This window comes from Onychomys torridus, chromosome 21, assembly GCF_903995425.1.
Source record: "Onychomys torridus chromosome 21, mOncTor1.1, whole genome shotgun sequence".
NCBI classification, from domain to species: Eukaryota; Metazoa; Chordata; class Mammalia; order Rodentia; family Cricetidae; genus Onychomys; species Onychomys torridus.
The window spans coordinates 1,742,328-1,757,178 of record NC_050463.1 but is presented as its reverse complement, the minus strand read 5'-3'; the positions used below and the strand labels follow the sequence as shown (position 1 = coordinate 1,757,178).

At 59.7% G+C, this 14,851-nt stretch overlaps 1 protein-coding gene across 1 annotated transcript; it reads left to right on the top strand.

Moving 5' to 3' along the window:
- Nucleotides 1-547: 547 nt before the first annotated feature.
- On the top strand, nt 548-14,170 carry Btbd2 (BTB domain containing 2). Its single transcript, XM_036171276.1, has 9 exons — nt 548-927; nt 9,801-9,920; nt 10,671-10,827; nt 11,298-11,403; nt 11,916-12,113; nt 12,203-12,395; nt 12,518-12,605; nt 12,871-13,017; nt 13,102-14,170. Exons 1-9 carry the CDS (start codon nt 572-574, stop codon nt 13,261-13,263), a joined length of 1,527 nt encoding a protein of 508 aa, XP_036027169.1. The 5' UTR covers nt 548-571; the 3' UTR covers nt 13,264-14,170.
- The last annotated feature ends 681 nt before the right edge of the window (nt 14,171-14,851 follow it).

The following is a 14,851-nucleotide window of genomic DNA, read 5'->3' as shown; positions in this document are numbered from 1 at the left end:
CATCCGTCCCTCCGCCCTTCTCTGCCTGTCCACCACCCCTGGGCCCCTCCGCTTCCTCCCTTGTCCCTGCGTCCCTCCTCCGGCTTCTTTCCCTGGCTCCTCCCCTCCCCTCTGGACTCAGCTCTGCCCTCCCGCTCCTCCCCCTTCCCTTCCCCTTCTCACCTCTGCTCTGTCCGCCTTTCTTCACCCTGCCCGTGCTCCAATCCGAGGCCTGCACCTCCGTGGCCTCGCCCTCCGTCCCTCCTCCCGCCTGTGCTCCTCCCCGCGTTCCCTCACCCTCTCCTCAGTCCCTCCCGTCTCCCTTCTCTGCCCTGGGATCCACCGGCCCTCCCGCCCGTCCTCCCTGGCGGGCTCGGGCCCCGCCTCCCCGGAGCCCCGCCCTCCGAGCCCCGCCTCCCGGAGCCCCGCCTCCCGGAGCCCCGCCCTCCGAGCCCCGCCTCCCGGAGCCCCGCCTCCCGGAGCCCCGCCCTCCGAGCCCCGCCTCCCCGGAGCCCCGCCCTCTGAGCCCCGCCCTCCGAGCCCCGCCCCTCGCCCCGCCCTCCGTAGCCCCGCCCCGCGCCGCAGCGACAAGATGGCGGCGGGCGGCAGCGGGCGCGCGTCGTGCCCGCCGGGGGTCGGGCCTGGCGCGGGCGGCCTGGGGCCCAGCGCCAACGCCGCCGCGGCCCCCGGCAACGCCGCCGCCTGCGCCCCCGGGCCGCCGCCCCCTCCATCCCCGCCCCCCGGGCCCGTGCCGGACGCGCAGGCCGTGGGCGACGAGCGCGAGGACGCGGGCCCGGGCGCGCTGCTGCGCGAGCCCGTGTACAACTGGCAGGCCACCAAACCCACGGTGCAGGAGCGCTTCGCCTTCCTCTTCAACAACGAGGTGCTGTGCGACGTGCACTTCCTGGTGGGCAAGGGGCTCAGCTCGCAGCGCGTGCCCGCGCACAGGTGGGACGCCGGGACGCGCCCGGACCCTGCACCCCAGACCCTGCACCCCTGGACCCTGCACCCCACCCGGACCCTGCACCCCAGGAACCAGCACCCTGGAACCCTGACCCTACCCGAGACCGTGCATCACAAACCCTGCACCCCACCTTGACCCTGCGCTCCAAACCCTGTAGCCTACCCAGGCCCTGCACCTCCCATCCTGTTCCCCTCCTGGATTCTGCACCTCACCTGGATCCTGCACCCCATGAGACAACACCCAGACCCCTGCACCGAGACCTTGAACTCTACCTAGGACGTGCACCTCAGACCCTGCACCCCCACCCAGACTCTGCATCCTGGGTCCTGCACCCCAATCCCTGCAGTCAGACCTTGGACCCTGTAACCCATCCATAACCTCAGGACACTGGACTGCACCCACATCCTTTATCCCTGGATTCTGCACCCCAGGCCTTGTACCCTAGAACCCTGCACCCCAAGAACCCACAATCCACCCAGGACCATGTACCTCAAACTCTGCACCCCACCCAGACCTTGTGCCATCTAGGACCCTGAATCCAGAGCTTCAGGCCTTGTCCCTGTAACTTTTCGCCTGAGCCCGGTCCTCAGGTACTCCTCCGTCATAGTCCAGTTTCTGAACATGGGGAGCCTGCACCCCTAGACTCCTGTATTGAATCCTGCTTCTCTTGAACCTGGTCCTCAGGTCCTGCTCCTGACCCTCCATCCAGGGCCCTTCCAGGTTCCTGCATCTCCCACCACTCCAGCTTGTCCAATTCTAGGATCCCCCCATCCCATCCCTACCCATGACCCCCCCCCAGCCCTTCCTCACCCCACCATCTTCACACCCTGTTCTTTCCCCAAGACACCTGCTGTGCTTCCCTGTGTACCCTTAGCTTTGCTCTGAAGCCTCTGGTTCTTCCTTCCAGCCCTGGCTTCCTGGGTTTCCCCGCCTGTCTGAGCCGGTGTCATGTCTGTCCCCCGTCCGCCCCCCCCCCCCCCCCCCCCCGACCTCACCAGAGACATCTAATCCCATGGCTTCGCCGAGCTCTTGGGAGTGGTCAGGACTTCACGTTGGAGAAGTGATACGCACTACCCTCCTGGGCACATCTGAGTACATATGATAGACAGTTCGTTGGCTTGGGAACATAGAAGTGGGTGTCCAGACCCCGGCGAAGAAGGAGAGAGGTGACCTCTTGCTCTTAGGCGTGCTGGGGGTGGCCCAGAGGCCAGAGGACTTGAGTGTGTGGGAACCACACCAAGGGCGGCAGGAAGACTGAGGGGGCTTGGCAGGTGGTAGGCTGGGCAGTGGAGGCTTTCAAGGTTTCTTCGTGGGCACGGTGGCAGGTGGCTGAGGTCGGTGGTCTGACTTGTTGAACAGCATCAGAGAGGCCTCTTCATCTTGAGCTCTCTGGGCTTCAGTTCCCATACCTGCATACCAGACTCGGGTAACCCCATCTGGGGCTGCTGGGGTGTGGTGACTCCATATTGTGCTTGTAACAGTCCACCACTGAAAAGGTGAAGGAAATGGGAAAGATGGCTCAGTGCTTCAGAGGACATGTGCTCTGCGGAGGACCGGTGGGCTCACTTCCCAGGGGCCACCTTTGTGCCTTAAACAGCTTCTAGCCCTAGCTCCTGGGCTCTGGCGTCTGAAGGCTCACTTGTATTCATGTGCCCGTGACGTCATGGAAAGGGGAAGATTAAAGAGGTAGAAGGACCCTCCCAGGCGCCTTCCGTGGCCTGCTCAGACCTGGGTGCCAGAATGTGGCCTTCAGGACCCTGTGCCATTCTGTCCCTTTCTTTATTTTGGGGTCCTGAGGAAGAATCCTGGGCTCTGTGTATGGTAGACAAATGCTCCACTGAAGTGTACCCTGAACCCCTGAGTTCCTGTGGTTTCTGGCCACTCTGGGACCACAGAACAGATAAACCTCCAGTATTGAGGAAAAGCTGACCGAGGTCAGAGGCAGTACCTGGAAAGCCCCCGGGAAGGTCACAGATGACAAGGTATGTTTGGGAAGTCTGTCGGCCTGGAGGAGCACTGGGGTCTCATGCTGGCTTAGGTTCTGGTTGGGCACCTGGACTGGCATTAGAGGAAAGACACCTGAGGCCACCCAGAGGGGCAGAGTGGCCAGTTGAGTGGTGCATGCCTGTTCCTCAGCACTCTGGGGCTGAGGCAGGGGGATCAGGAGTTCAAGGTCATCTTTGGCTACATAGTAAGTTTTAGGCCAGCCTGGGCTACCTGCTGCGGGCCGCAGGAATATGTCACAAGAACTCAGCTGGTTATGGCAAAGTCACTACCTGGAGGGATCAGGGAATTCCTCCAGAGGAAGCCAAATTCCAAGGAGCTTTTGGTGTTACTTGGCTTGTTATATATCAGCTGTATTCTGTTATGAAAATCGTGTGTGCCTTCATAGTTTTCCCAATTGACTTTTCCCTAAGAAGAGCTAACAGTGTGGACTGATCACTCTCTGGACATACACATTCCAGGTATTTGGAGAACAGCCTCAGGAAAGGCTTCCTCTGGAATAACATATCTCCCTTAGCCACTTTCAAGGACTAACTTGCAAGTCTCCTGACTTAATTCTACAAGGAGACACCGCCTAGGTCAGGTGGACGTTCAATAATAGCTCTACACAGTTTAGCTCGGGCCCTCCTTTCTTATACAGCCTTACTAATAGACCCCTAACTTCTCACCTACCCACTTCTGGGAAGGTAGACTGGGCACACAGACCCCCTTTTGATCTGCTAACCGGTCGCCAGCTCTCAGTTGACCTTTCACCACTCCAGTTTGGACTGTTAAAGAAAGCCTGGTGCTCACTGCCTTTATGACCCTGGAGAATTCAAGCCTGGTGACCTTGCTCAACCAGGGCGGGATAGACTGGATTCCGGGGAGACTTAGGGAGAACGCGGAGAATGGAGTACGGAGAAGAGAAGAGAACAGAAGAACTAGATGGGGAAGAACTGGAGAGGAACCAACTGAGATGGGAAGAACTAGATTGAAGGGCTAGAAGAGAATTCTAGAGGAACGAGATGGGAGATGAGGAGGATCCAGATGGGGAAGAAGAAGATGAGGAAGAACAAGATGAGAGAGAAGGAGATGGGAGAGGGGCTGAGCTAGATGGATGGGAACCTAGAAGGGACAGAACTAGATGAAGGAATGAAGATAGAACCTGGAGGGTCAGTAGACAAATGCAAAGAGAAATTGGGCAAGAAAGGAGCTAGGCATGAGAGCAGAATAGAAGCTTGTAGAGAGCTGACAGAATAATAAAGTGCATGGACTGAGGAATTTTGTGTACAGAGATTCATTTCTTTTCATCAAAGATTAATTATCAGCTGGCTGTAGATTCTTCCCGGACCATGGGGGGAACTATCGAGGGGCTGGACCCCCGTAGTCCCTGATAGCTACCTGAGACCTTACCTACAAAATAAAAACAGGAATTGGGGAAGAGAGTTCAGTGGATAAAGTGTTGGCATCCACATAAAAGGCAGGCTGTGAAGATAGGGAATCCTTGGAGCAGCCTGGCTAGCTAGAGCCTGGAATTGGTGAGTTTGGGGTTCAGTGAGAGACCCTGTCTCAGTAGAGTGGTCATGGTAGATGCCCAGCATTGACCTGGCCAGCAAATTCATTGAAAGGGCCAGACATCAAGGGCTTTCAGCTGGTGCTGGCCGTAACACATGGTAGAGCACTTACCCAGCACGTGCAGAACCCTGCGTTCAAATCCCAGTCAGGAAAGAAGAAGTGCTTTGGCCAGCTATATGGCTCCACAGCAACTGTTCAACTTGGCTGTAGCCACAGGCAGGAGGGGCTTCAAGGTTGAGCGCAGCCTGTGTGTCCGGGTCTCTCTGCAGCCGTGGCTGTCCTGGATCTCACTCTGTAGCCCAGGCTGGCCTCGAACCCAGAGATCTGCCTGCCTCTGCCTCCCGAGTGCTGGGGTGAAAGGTGCTCACTACCACTGCCTCGCTTTTTCGTTTATTTTTGTGTGTACGGATGTTTGCCTGCATGTGTGTCTGTGAACCATGTGTATATAATGCTCCTGGAGGCCAAAAGAGGGTGTTAGATCCCTGGAACTGGAGTCACAACTGGTTGTGAGCTGATGTGTGGGTGCTCGGAACTGAACCCTGGTCCTCTGGAAGAGCAGCCAGTGCACTAACCACTGAGCCATCTCTCCAGTCCCTTGTTTTTGTTTTGACAAGGTCTCATGTATGTAGCCCAGGCTGGTCTCGAACTCTATGTAGCCAAGGATGACCTTGAACTCTTTCTCCTCCTACCGCCCCAGCTGGGATGATAGACTGCTCTACCATTCCCGGTTTATGTCATGCTTAGGATGGGACCCAGGGTCAGTCGTGCTAGTGAGCACTGGGCCTGGGTCCCAGCATTAGTGCCTGTCCTAATGTTTCTTGTTGTCGTTTGGCTTTTAGACAGGCTGGCCTGGAACTCCGCAGTAGCCCAGGCCGTCTTGAAATTGTTGCGGTCCTCCATCCTCGACCTCCTGGGTGCTGGGATGCCAGGCCTGGGCCTCCACGCCCTGCTCCTTTGGCAGTTACAGAGGGGGGCCATCCACAGATTCCACACCAGCTTGCCACGGGGCTTCTGAAGCCACGGGGATCGGCTTGGGAACCAGTGGGCAGAACCTCTGCCTAGGAGGCTTGTCCTCGGGGTGCGTGGCTCCTCCGAAGCCCGAGGATCCCTCCTCCTATTGGCGATTTCATGCCGTGGACAGGCTGGCCTGCTTTAGTGTGTGTGTGTCTCTGGCCCTTTCTGGCGGAACCGACAATGGAGCTCAGGGCCTGGAGCCTAAGCCAGCTCATCCAGCCCACATCCCATCGCCTTTGTGTGCTTTTGTTTTATTTTGTTCTTTTGAGACTGTGTCTCACTATGTAGCTCAGGCTTTCCTCCAGCTCGCCACAGTTCTCCAGCCTCAGGTCCTGGGACCTGGGGTGATAGATGTGTGTAGTGGGTAGCCATTCCAGCCTTGGCCTGAAAGTTCCAACCCATGCCTGGTCTGTTTATTTACTGACTTAATGTTTTATTTAGTTGTTTTGTGTGCACTGGCGTTTTGCCTGCATGTGTGTCAGTGTGAGGGTTCCAGGGTCCCTGGAACTTGAGTTACAGACACTTGTGAGCTGCCATGTGGATGCTGGAGATTGAACCCGGGTCCCCTGCAGGAGCTCTTAACCCCTGAGCCGTCTCTCCAGACCCGCCTGACCTATTTATCTTCATTAGCAGTCCATTCCACATAAGTTGTGCAAATGTTGTTTATTGTATTCTCCTAAGATTCTCTTCATCACCGGGCGGCGGTGATGGCGCACGCCTGTAATCCCAGCACTCGGGAGGCAGAGGCAGGCAGGTCTCTGTGAGTTCGAGGCCAGCCTGGGCTACGTAGCAAATTCATAGCTAACCAGGTTTTTGGTTTGTTTTTTGAACAAGGTTTCTCTGTGCAGCCCTGGCTGTCCTGGATCTCCCTCTGTAGCCCAGGCTGGCCTCGAACTCAGAGAGATCCGCCTGCCTCTGCCTCGCAAGTGCTGGGACTAAAGGTGTGGGATTCCTTGCTCATACCTGTTTTCCCCCCCATTTATTTATTTGTTTGTTTGTTTATTTTTCTATTATCAGCTTGATACAGTATAAATTCTTATCCTAATAGTGAAATGTTGAGGCTTGCCCAGTGATTGAGTAAAACCCAAACCTATTATAAGGGTCCCCCTGCTATGTAGCCTCCCTGGTTCTGTGGGTTGCAGTCTTTGCTTTATATCTAGAATCCACTTATGAGTACATACCATGTTTGTCCTTCTGGGTTTGGGTTACCTCACTCAGGATGATCTTTTCTAGTTCCATCCATTTGCCTGCAAATTTCATGCTGTCATTGTTTTTCTCTGCTGAGTAGTATTCCATGGTGTATATGTGCCATATTTTCTTAATCCATTCTTCAGTTGACGGGCATCTAGGCTGTTTCCAGGTTCTGGCTATTACAAGTAATGCTGCTATGAACATAGCTGAGCATGTATCTTTGTGGTGTGATTGAGCATTCCTTGGGTACATGCCCAAGAGTGGTATGCTTGGGTCTTGAGGTAGATTGATTCCTAATTTTCTAAGAAACCGCCATACTGATTTCCACATTCATACCTGGCTTTTTACATGTATGAAAGGATTTGAACTCGCACCCTCTTCACCCATGCAGCCCTCTCCCAGCTCCAGCTCTTGGTCCCTTCTGTCCGTCAGTTGCCCAGTGCACACTGGTAATTATTACTCTGTGCTCCTGGCAAGGGCGTCTGAGATCACAGTGAGCTGGTCCCTTCTGTAAGGCTCTTGGCCTTGTGTTGCGTGTAGTGGTGCAGGCTTATCCCAACGATGAGGCTGAGGTAGGAGGAAGTTCAAGGCTAGCCCAGGCGATGTGGCAAGACCCCATCTGAAACAAACAACAGCAAGATTTGTTTTAATTGTGTGTGCACATGAGTGTTCATGTGTGTGTTATGTTTTTGTGCATGTGTTCATATGCATGTGTGTTTATACCTGTGTGTGAACGCATGCGTGTGTGTGTGTGTGTGTGTGTGTGTGTGTTCATGCACAAATGTGTGTATGTGTTCGTACACGTGTTCATGTGTCTATGCCTGTGTGTGTGTTCACATGTGTACTGTCTGCAAAGTCCAGTTGTCGGGTCCCTGAACCTGGCTGTGAGCACCGACTTGGGTGCTGGGAGCTGAGCTCTTTGCAGAAGTGGCTTCTGGTCTTAGCCACCGAGCCTTCTCTCCAGTCCCCAGTTCACCATTTTAATTGCACCCAAGCGCGATCGCTGGGGTGGTGCCCACGGACACCCCTGTCGGACACAGTCTTACCAGCACTGGCTCAGGCCCTGCCGGTGCCCTGTTCGCTTCACCGAGCACAGTATCTCCCTGCTGCCAGGCATGTGTGTCTGTGTGTCGCCTTGTTCCTGTGCATGGCTTCGAGGTGTGTAGAGGGAACACGCTGTGTCTGATCACACTTGATGCTGCCGGAGCATCCGAGTGTGCGCTGGCATACGCGTGTGCTCCTGCCCCCCGCAGAGCTGTGGAGGGGTGGTGGCTGCAGAGTGGCGGTGGGGACCAGCGGCCCTGGCCCTGGGATGGGTCGGCCCTGGGATGGGTCGGCCCTGGGATGGGTCGGCCCTGGGATGGGTCGGCGGGCGCCGTGAGTCAGGGCCGGTGTGAGCTCCGCGCAGCTGGTGCCTGAGTTTCTGGTTTTGGCTTTTGCGTGGTCGGTGAGGCTTCCCTGTGGGGACACAGGATGCTTCGTAAACAGAAGAGGCGCAGGCAGGGAGGTTATTTCTGGGCTCCTGCTGCGTGGGCCCTGGGCCTGGGAGCCGCAGCTTTCCCGGCCTCCACCGGGACCAGGCTGGGGACAGGAGCTGAAAGGCCGCAGGGCGGTGACTGAGGCCCTGGCCTGGGCAGCCGCACTCTTCCCAGGGCCCCGGGGGTCCTTTCTGACCCACCACCAGCCTCCAGTTTGCCTCAGGTTTTCCTCAGCCGTCTCCACTCTGATTCTAAAGAGATGGGCATGAAGCCTATAGGTATGCCACATGGGCGCCGTACTGCCGGCCACGCCCCGGCCACGCCCCCGGCCCTCACTGGGGTTCTGGGCGGGGCTCCACCCTGACCACGCCCCCGGCCCTCACTGGGGTTCTGGGCGGGGCTCCACCCTGACCACGCCCCCAGCCCTCACTGGGGATTCTGGGCGGGGCTCCACCCTGACCACGCCCCCAGCCCTCACTGGGGATTCTGGGCGGGGCTCCACCCTGACCACGCCCCCAGCCCCTCACTGGGGATTCTGGGCGGGGCTCCACCCTGAGCCATTAGTCTCCTGTTTTATCTTTTGAGACAAAGTCTTACTGAGTTACCCAGGATGCCCTGAACTGCTGTCGTGCTTGGGTCCTGCATAGCTGAGGTGACAGGGCATGTCCAGCCAGCAGCTGTCAGCCCTTTCTCTGAAATCATGTTTTCTTCCTCTTTGATTAGTCTCAGTTAATTCCATTGAGGAGGGCCGGTTTCTGAGAGGCTCTGGGTGCACTTCCTGGAGAATGGTGGTGCCTGGTCTGATCTGAGTGATAGTCAACAGTGGCCAGACTCTGGGCAAGAGCGAGCTTCGTTACAGGGACCTCAGGCCCGGGCAGTGTGTTAGTGCTTGGGGAACAGCAGGGCCGGGGGAGAGCCTCAGGGAGCTGTGGGGAGGGAGGGAGAAGCAAAGAGGCCATGGACTGCCAGGACCGCTCCAGCTGGTGCAGCGTGGGGGGCCAGGGCAGGGTGGAGGGCATGGTGGCCAGGCTCAAGAGCCGTAGTGACTTGGCTTGGAACACAGCTCATGTCCTGGGGCAATGACCACGGGGCCCCCACAGTGACAAGGAGGCTCTGAGCAGACGCTCCACAGGACCTCCCCACAGGTCCATGTACCCTGAGTAGGACAGAGCTGGCAGCCACAGAGAGCCGCTGCTAAAGCTGGCAAGGAGCCGTCACACCTGGTCACCCTCTCGGGAGGCCCCTCTGCCTCACTCGCCCATCTCACCGGGTCACCGGCCTCACCGGCCCCCGGAGTCTGGTCCGCTTTCCCTTGTGAGGGTCAGGTTCCCGTGCCTGTAACCGAGGTCTGGAGAATTGAGGGAATGGGGGAGGAGGGAATGAGTGAACGAGGGAACGTATGTGAGTGAGCATACACATAAAGGAATGTGGTACTGCCCTCACGCTATCCCTCTACAGCCCCCGCCTTCCAGTTCCTTCCTTCTAGAAGGATCTGAGGCCTGGAAAGGCCTCTGCCAGGGTTGGGAGCAGTCTCTGCAGGCAGGTGTGGCAGGGTACTCAACCTGGCCTGGGCCGGCCAGACTAACGGGCCGGCGGCACCCTCTCTTCCGGCTCAGGTTTGTGCTGGCCGTGGGCAGCGCTGTCTTTGACGCCATGTTCAATGGCGGGATGGCTACCACATCCACCGAGATCGAGCTGCCTGACGTGGAGCCCTCCGCCTTCCTAGCACTGCTCAGGTAAGTTTCCAGATTCTTCTGGCCATGGTGGGGTGCTAGGATGTGGGGTAGAGTGTGAAGAGGCAGGAGACAGATCCCTGTACATCTGCTACAGAGCCCACCCTCCAGCAGAGCGTTCTAGACCGCCAGGGAAGGGACAACTTTTCACAGTGTCGTAGGGCTGGAAGATCGCTCAGCGCCCTCAGAAGCCCGGCCAGGTAGTTGCCAGCTCCCGGTGGTCTGACACCCTCTGGCCTCTCCAGGGCCTCGCTCACATGGCACACGTGAACGTAGTTCCTTTTTTCAGTCTTTTGAAAGAAGACTTAATTTTGTTATAGTTTTGAAGCAGTTTTTCTCCAAGAATGGGCAGTGCGCCATGTTCCACGCCTGGTCTGTGGTGCTAGGATGGGACCCGTGGCCTTGTGTCTGCTAGGTGGACACTGTGCCCACACATCAGTGTGTGTGAGTACTCCTACTGCCCTCCCTGGCCTGAGGCCAGCGTGGTTTTCTGTGAGCTCCCCATGATCGCCTAAGCTTGGCCACAGGGTCTCAGGCCCCGCTGTGAGCTGCGTCCCAGGTGCATGCCCAGGGTGACCTGTGCATGGACATCTCATGGCGACAGCCTGGTCTTCTGAGCGCTATCCCTAGGCCAGGAGATGCTGACAGGTGACTCCTGGAGGCGGCTGAGCAGCCCACTGCAAACGTGCAGTGCTGGCCGCGTCTGGTGGTTGCGGTCACTTGGCGTTCTCAGAGCCCGTGTCTCCTGCTCAGGTTCCTGTATTCCGATGAGGTACAGATCGGGCCTGAGACGGTGATGACCACGCTGTACACCGCGAAGAAGTACGCGGTGCCTGCCCTGGAGGCGCACTGCGTGGAGTTCCTGAAGAAGCACCTGCGGGCAGACAACGCCTTCATGCTGCTCACGCAGGTGGGCACGCTCGGGCGAGTGCTGCTGGCTTCTGCAGGGGGCGCCTGTGGACCACCAGGTGATGCCAGGCGTCCTCAGCCGCAGCCCACTTCCTTTTTTGTAGGGGTTGTTTTTGTTTTTGGAGATGAGGTCTACTGTGCAGCCCAGGCTGTGCTGGAGCTCACTACATAGACCAGGCTGGTCTGAATTAACGGAGATCCTCCTGCCTCCGCCTCCTCAGTGCTAGGATTAAAGGTGTGCGCCACCACACCTGGCTTTTTTGTTTCTTTCCTCCTCTGAGATAGTCTGGCTCAGTGGCCAGGCTGCTCTGCACTCCGGACCCTTCGGTCCCAACCTGAGGTCTCGGGTGACAGGTGTGTGCCAGCGCACCCGGCTCCTCCTCTTCAGTTGTCATTTTGTGTGTTCATGACGGGGTGCCCAGTGGGCAGGCGTGGCCTGCTGTGACGGGTCCCGACCTTCCCCATCTCTAGGCCCGGCTCTTCGATGAGCCGCAGCTGGCCAGCTTGTGCCTGGAAAGCATAGACAAGAACACGGCCGATGCCATCGCCGCCGAGGGCTTCACCGACATCGATCTGGGTGAGTCGGGCCAACAGGTCTTCCATTGGAGGATCGTGCTGGGCTCGGGTCAGGTTGGCAGAAGACAGCACACCCACCTGGCTGACGTTCTGGGGTCAGTGTTACCCTGCGTAGGGAGACTGCCCAGCCCCTATAGGGTCATCTGCAGATGCCTCGGAAGGGTCCCACGGGGTCAGAGCCAGAGGAAATAGTCGCAGGGTGTGGGGTGCACTCCTGTGATCTCAGCTCTCAGAGTCTGAGGCAGAAGGATCGCTGTAGGTTCCAGACCTGCCTAGGCTGTAGAAGGAGACCCTGTCTCAAGAGGTAAGAGGGCTGGGCCGCAGCTGAGGTGGTAGACTTCTTCCCTAGCACTTGCCAGCCCGTCACCCCAGCACTCACGAGGTGGAGACAGGAGGGCCATGGGTTCAAGGCTAGCCTCAGCTACATAGTGATTTCAGGGCCAGTCTGGACTACACATGGCCCACGTGGCCCCTTACAGGGGCACCGGGACTCACATCCTCTCCCTGCCACAGACACGCTGGTGGCAGTGCTGGAGCGTGACACCCTGGGCATCCGCGAGGTTCGGCTGTTCAGTGCTGTGGTGCGCTGGTCTGAAGCCGAGTGCCAACGGCAGCAGCTTCAGGTGACGCCTGAGAACAAGAGGAAGGCGCTAGGCAAGGCCCTGGGCCTCATCCGCTTCCCGCTGATGACCATCGAAGAGTTCGCTGCAGGTAACGGCTTGCGTGGCTGCTACTGTGGCCCCCACGCCCGCGCGCGGCAGGCCCTGAGCCCGCGTGCCCTTCTCCCTGCTGACCCGCAGGCCCCGCACAGTCGGGCATCCTGGTGGACCGCGAGGTGGTGAGCCTCTTCCTGCACTTCACCGTGAACCCCAAGCCGCGCGTGGACTTCATCGACAGGCCCCGGTGCTGCCTGCGGGGCAAGGAGTGCAGCATCAACCGGTTCCAGCAGGTGGAAAGCCGCTGGGGCTACAGTGGCACCAGTGACCGGATCAGGTGGCGCCTGTCCCCAAGTGGGGGGGGGCAGCCGGGTGGGCGTGCCCGGCCGCGCCCGCCTCCGCCCCGGGCTCCCCGCTCCGCAGGCCCAGGGCGTCACCCCCGCTCAATTCCCCCCGCAGGTTCTCCGTCAACAAGCGCATCTTTGTGGTGGGCTTCGGGCTCTACGGGTCCATCCACGGGCCCACCGACTACCAGGTGAACATCCAGGTAGGCTACCAGCCCGTCCCAGCGCCAGCCTGCCTGCCGGCGCCGGGGGCAGAGCCTCCAGCCACAACCACAGGCCCCGCCCCTGGCCCCGCCCCCGCCAGCCTCCAGCCCCGCCCCTGGCCACGCCCCTGGTGCCCTGGCCACGCCCCACAGGCCGCGCCCCACCACTGGCCCGATCACGCCCCTGAGGCCATGTCCTGCCAGCAACCCTGGCCCCGCCCCGCCAGTGCCCCCGGCCCTGCCTGCTGAGCCGCCCTGTCCCCAGATCATCCACACGGACAGCAACACGGTCCTGGGCCAGAACGACACCGGGTTCAGCTGTGACGGCTCCGCCAGCACCTTCCGCGTCATGTTCAAGGAGCCCGTGGAGGTCCTGCCCAACGTCAACTACACCGCCTGCGCCACGCTCAAGGTGGGCCGCGCCGGCGCCGCCCCCGGGCCCCACCCCCGGGCCCCAGCCCCGGCCGGCGCTGACCCCTGTGCCTCCCTCCCCCAGGGCCCCGACTCCCACTACGGCACCAAGGGCCTGCGCAAGGTGACCCACGAGTCGCCCACCACGGGGGCCAAGACCTGCTTCACCTTCTGCTACGCGGCGGGGAACAACAACGGCACCTCGGTGGAGGACGGGCAGATCCCCGAGGTCATCTTCTACACCTAGGCCCTCCCCACCCGGCCTCCCCACCCGGCCTCCCCACCCGGCCTCCCCCGGCCGCCCCTCCATCCTGGCCGCCGTCCCAGGCACCGGGGAGGCGGTCGGCCCTGGGCTGGGCCCTGTCGAGACAATCCCTCAGTCTTGGGGGCAGAGTGGGCCCGGCCCTGCGTGGACAGCTGTTGGGGCCGAGGGCCGTGGTTTGCCAGTCCGGTTCCCACTCCGCAGCCCAGGGCGGCAGGCCAGCTCGGGGCCGGGGCCTCGGCCGCGCCGTCCGTTCTCTGAAACTGCACACTGCAATGCATTGGAGCCCACACTGGGCGGAGCCCGCTCGGGCTGTCTTCCAGCCAGTGGTTTGGGTTCATGTTCCTTTTGTTCGCCGCTGCTCCCTGGGGATTCCAGGGCCTGAGCTGTGTGCACTGAGGCCACCGGAAGCCCTGGCCTCCTGGGCATGCGCAGGCGCAGGGCCTGCGTCAGTCCGGAGGAGCCTTGGGCGGGGCTGTGTTCCCGCTCCTCCCGGCAGCGTCCCTGCGAGGCCGTCACCGCCCAGCCTCTGGACCAGCTCCTCCCTCCCGTGTGGCCAGCAGAGCTCAGCCCCGAGCGCAGGGCTGCAGCAGCGGGTCAACCCCATCAAGATGCGCTGGGCCTCCAGCTGGCCTGCTGTGGCACCCAGGGTACCGCGGAACACCCCTGTGCAGACCACAGCCCTGGCCCCCTAAGGCTACCAGGCACCTCGTCCAGTGATGCCCTAGGAGGCTCCGCCCCTGTCTGGGGCCCCTCTCCCTCATGTCTCCATACCTGTGACTCCTGCCCGGAACCCATGTCCTCCCCAAAGCCATGGGAGGTGAGCCCTCCACACTGTGTCCCAGATTTTTTTTTTTTTTTAAATAAAGAAGCATCCGCCTTGAGCCACTGAGTGCTGCATCCTCTGAGTGCTGTGTGTCTGTGAGGTGGGCGCCCCAGCCGCCCACGCTGCTCCCTCAGAACACTTCCACAGTGTCCCCGGAAGAGCAAGGGCCAAGGCCCTGAGAAGGGACCTGCCACCTCAGCCCCTAGGAGGTAGAGGCTGGAGGTCTGCAGTCCTGGGCTAGCCTGGGATACATGACACCCTGTTTCAAAAACAAAAAAAGGGGCGGTCTGTGTGTGCCTTGTGTGGTGCCCACGGAGACTGGGAGCAGATGCTGGGTTCCCAGGTTCCCAGGGACTTGGGTTCTGGGCACGGCCACGGTTCTTGACTGCTCTGCTCTCTTCAGCGCCTTGTTTTCTTACTCTTGGCTTGTCCCTCACCTCCATCCCCCCTTCTCCCATGAGCCCTTTTTTTCCTGTGTAAACATGAAGCCCTGGGATCCAGCCCCAGCAATGCAAAGGGAAATGTCTGTGCAAGCAGGAAGCTCACCTTACACCCTCCCATTCCCGAGCTTTGCGGCACAGCAGCCCCTCCCAGCCTCCGGTTCTGCCACAGGGGCTGCTGTGGATTCCTGACCGAGGCGGGCTTTGAGTCTGCAGGGGCCCTTTGCACACCCCTGCCCGGTCCACCGTTTTAGGGACTGCTGGGTCCCTCAGGTTTGGGAGCAGCAGCCTTCCCGCCCCACCCAGA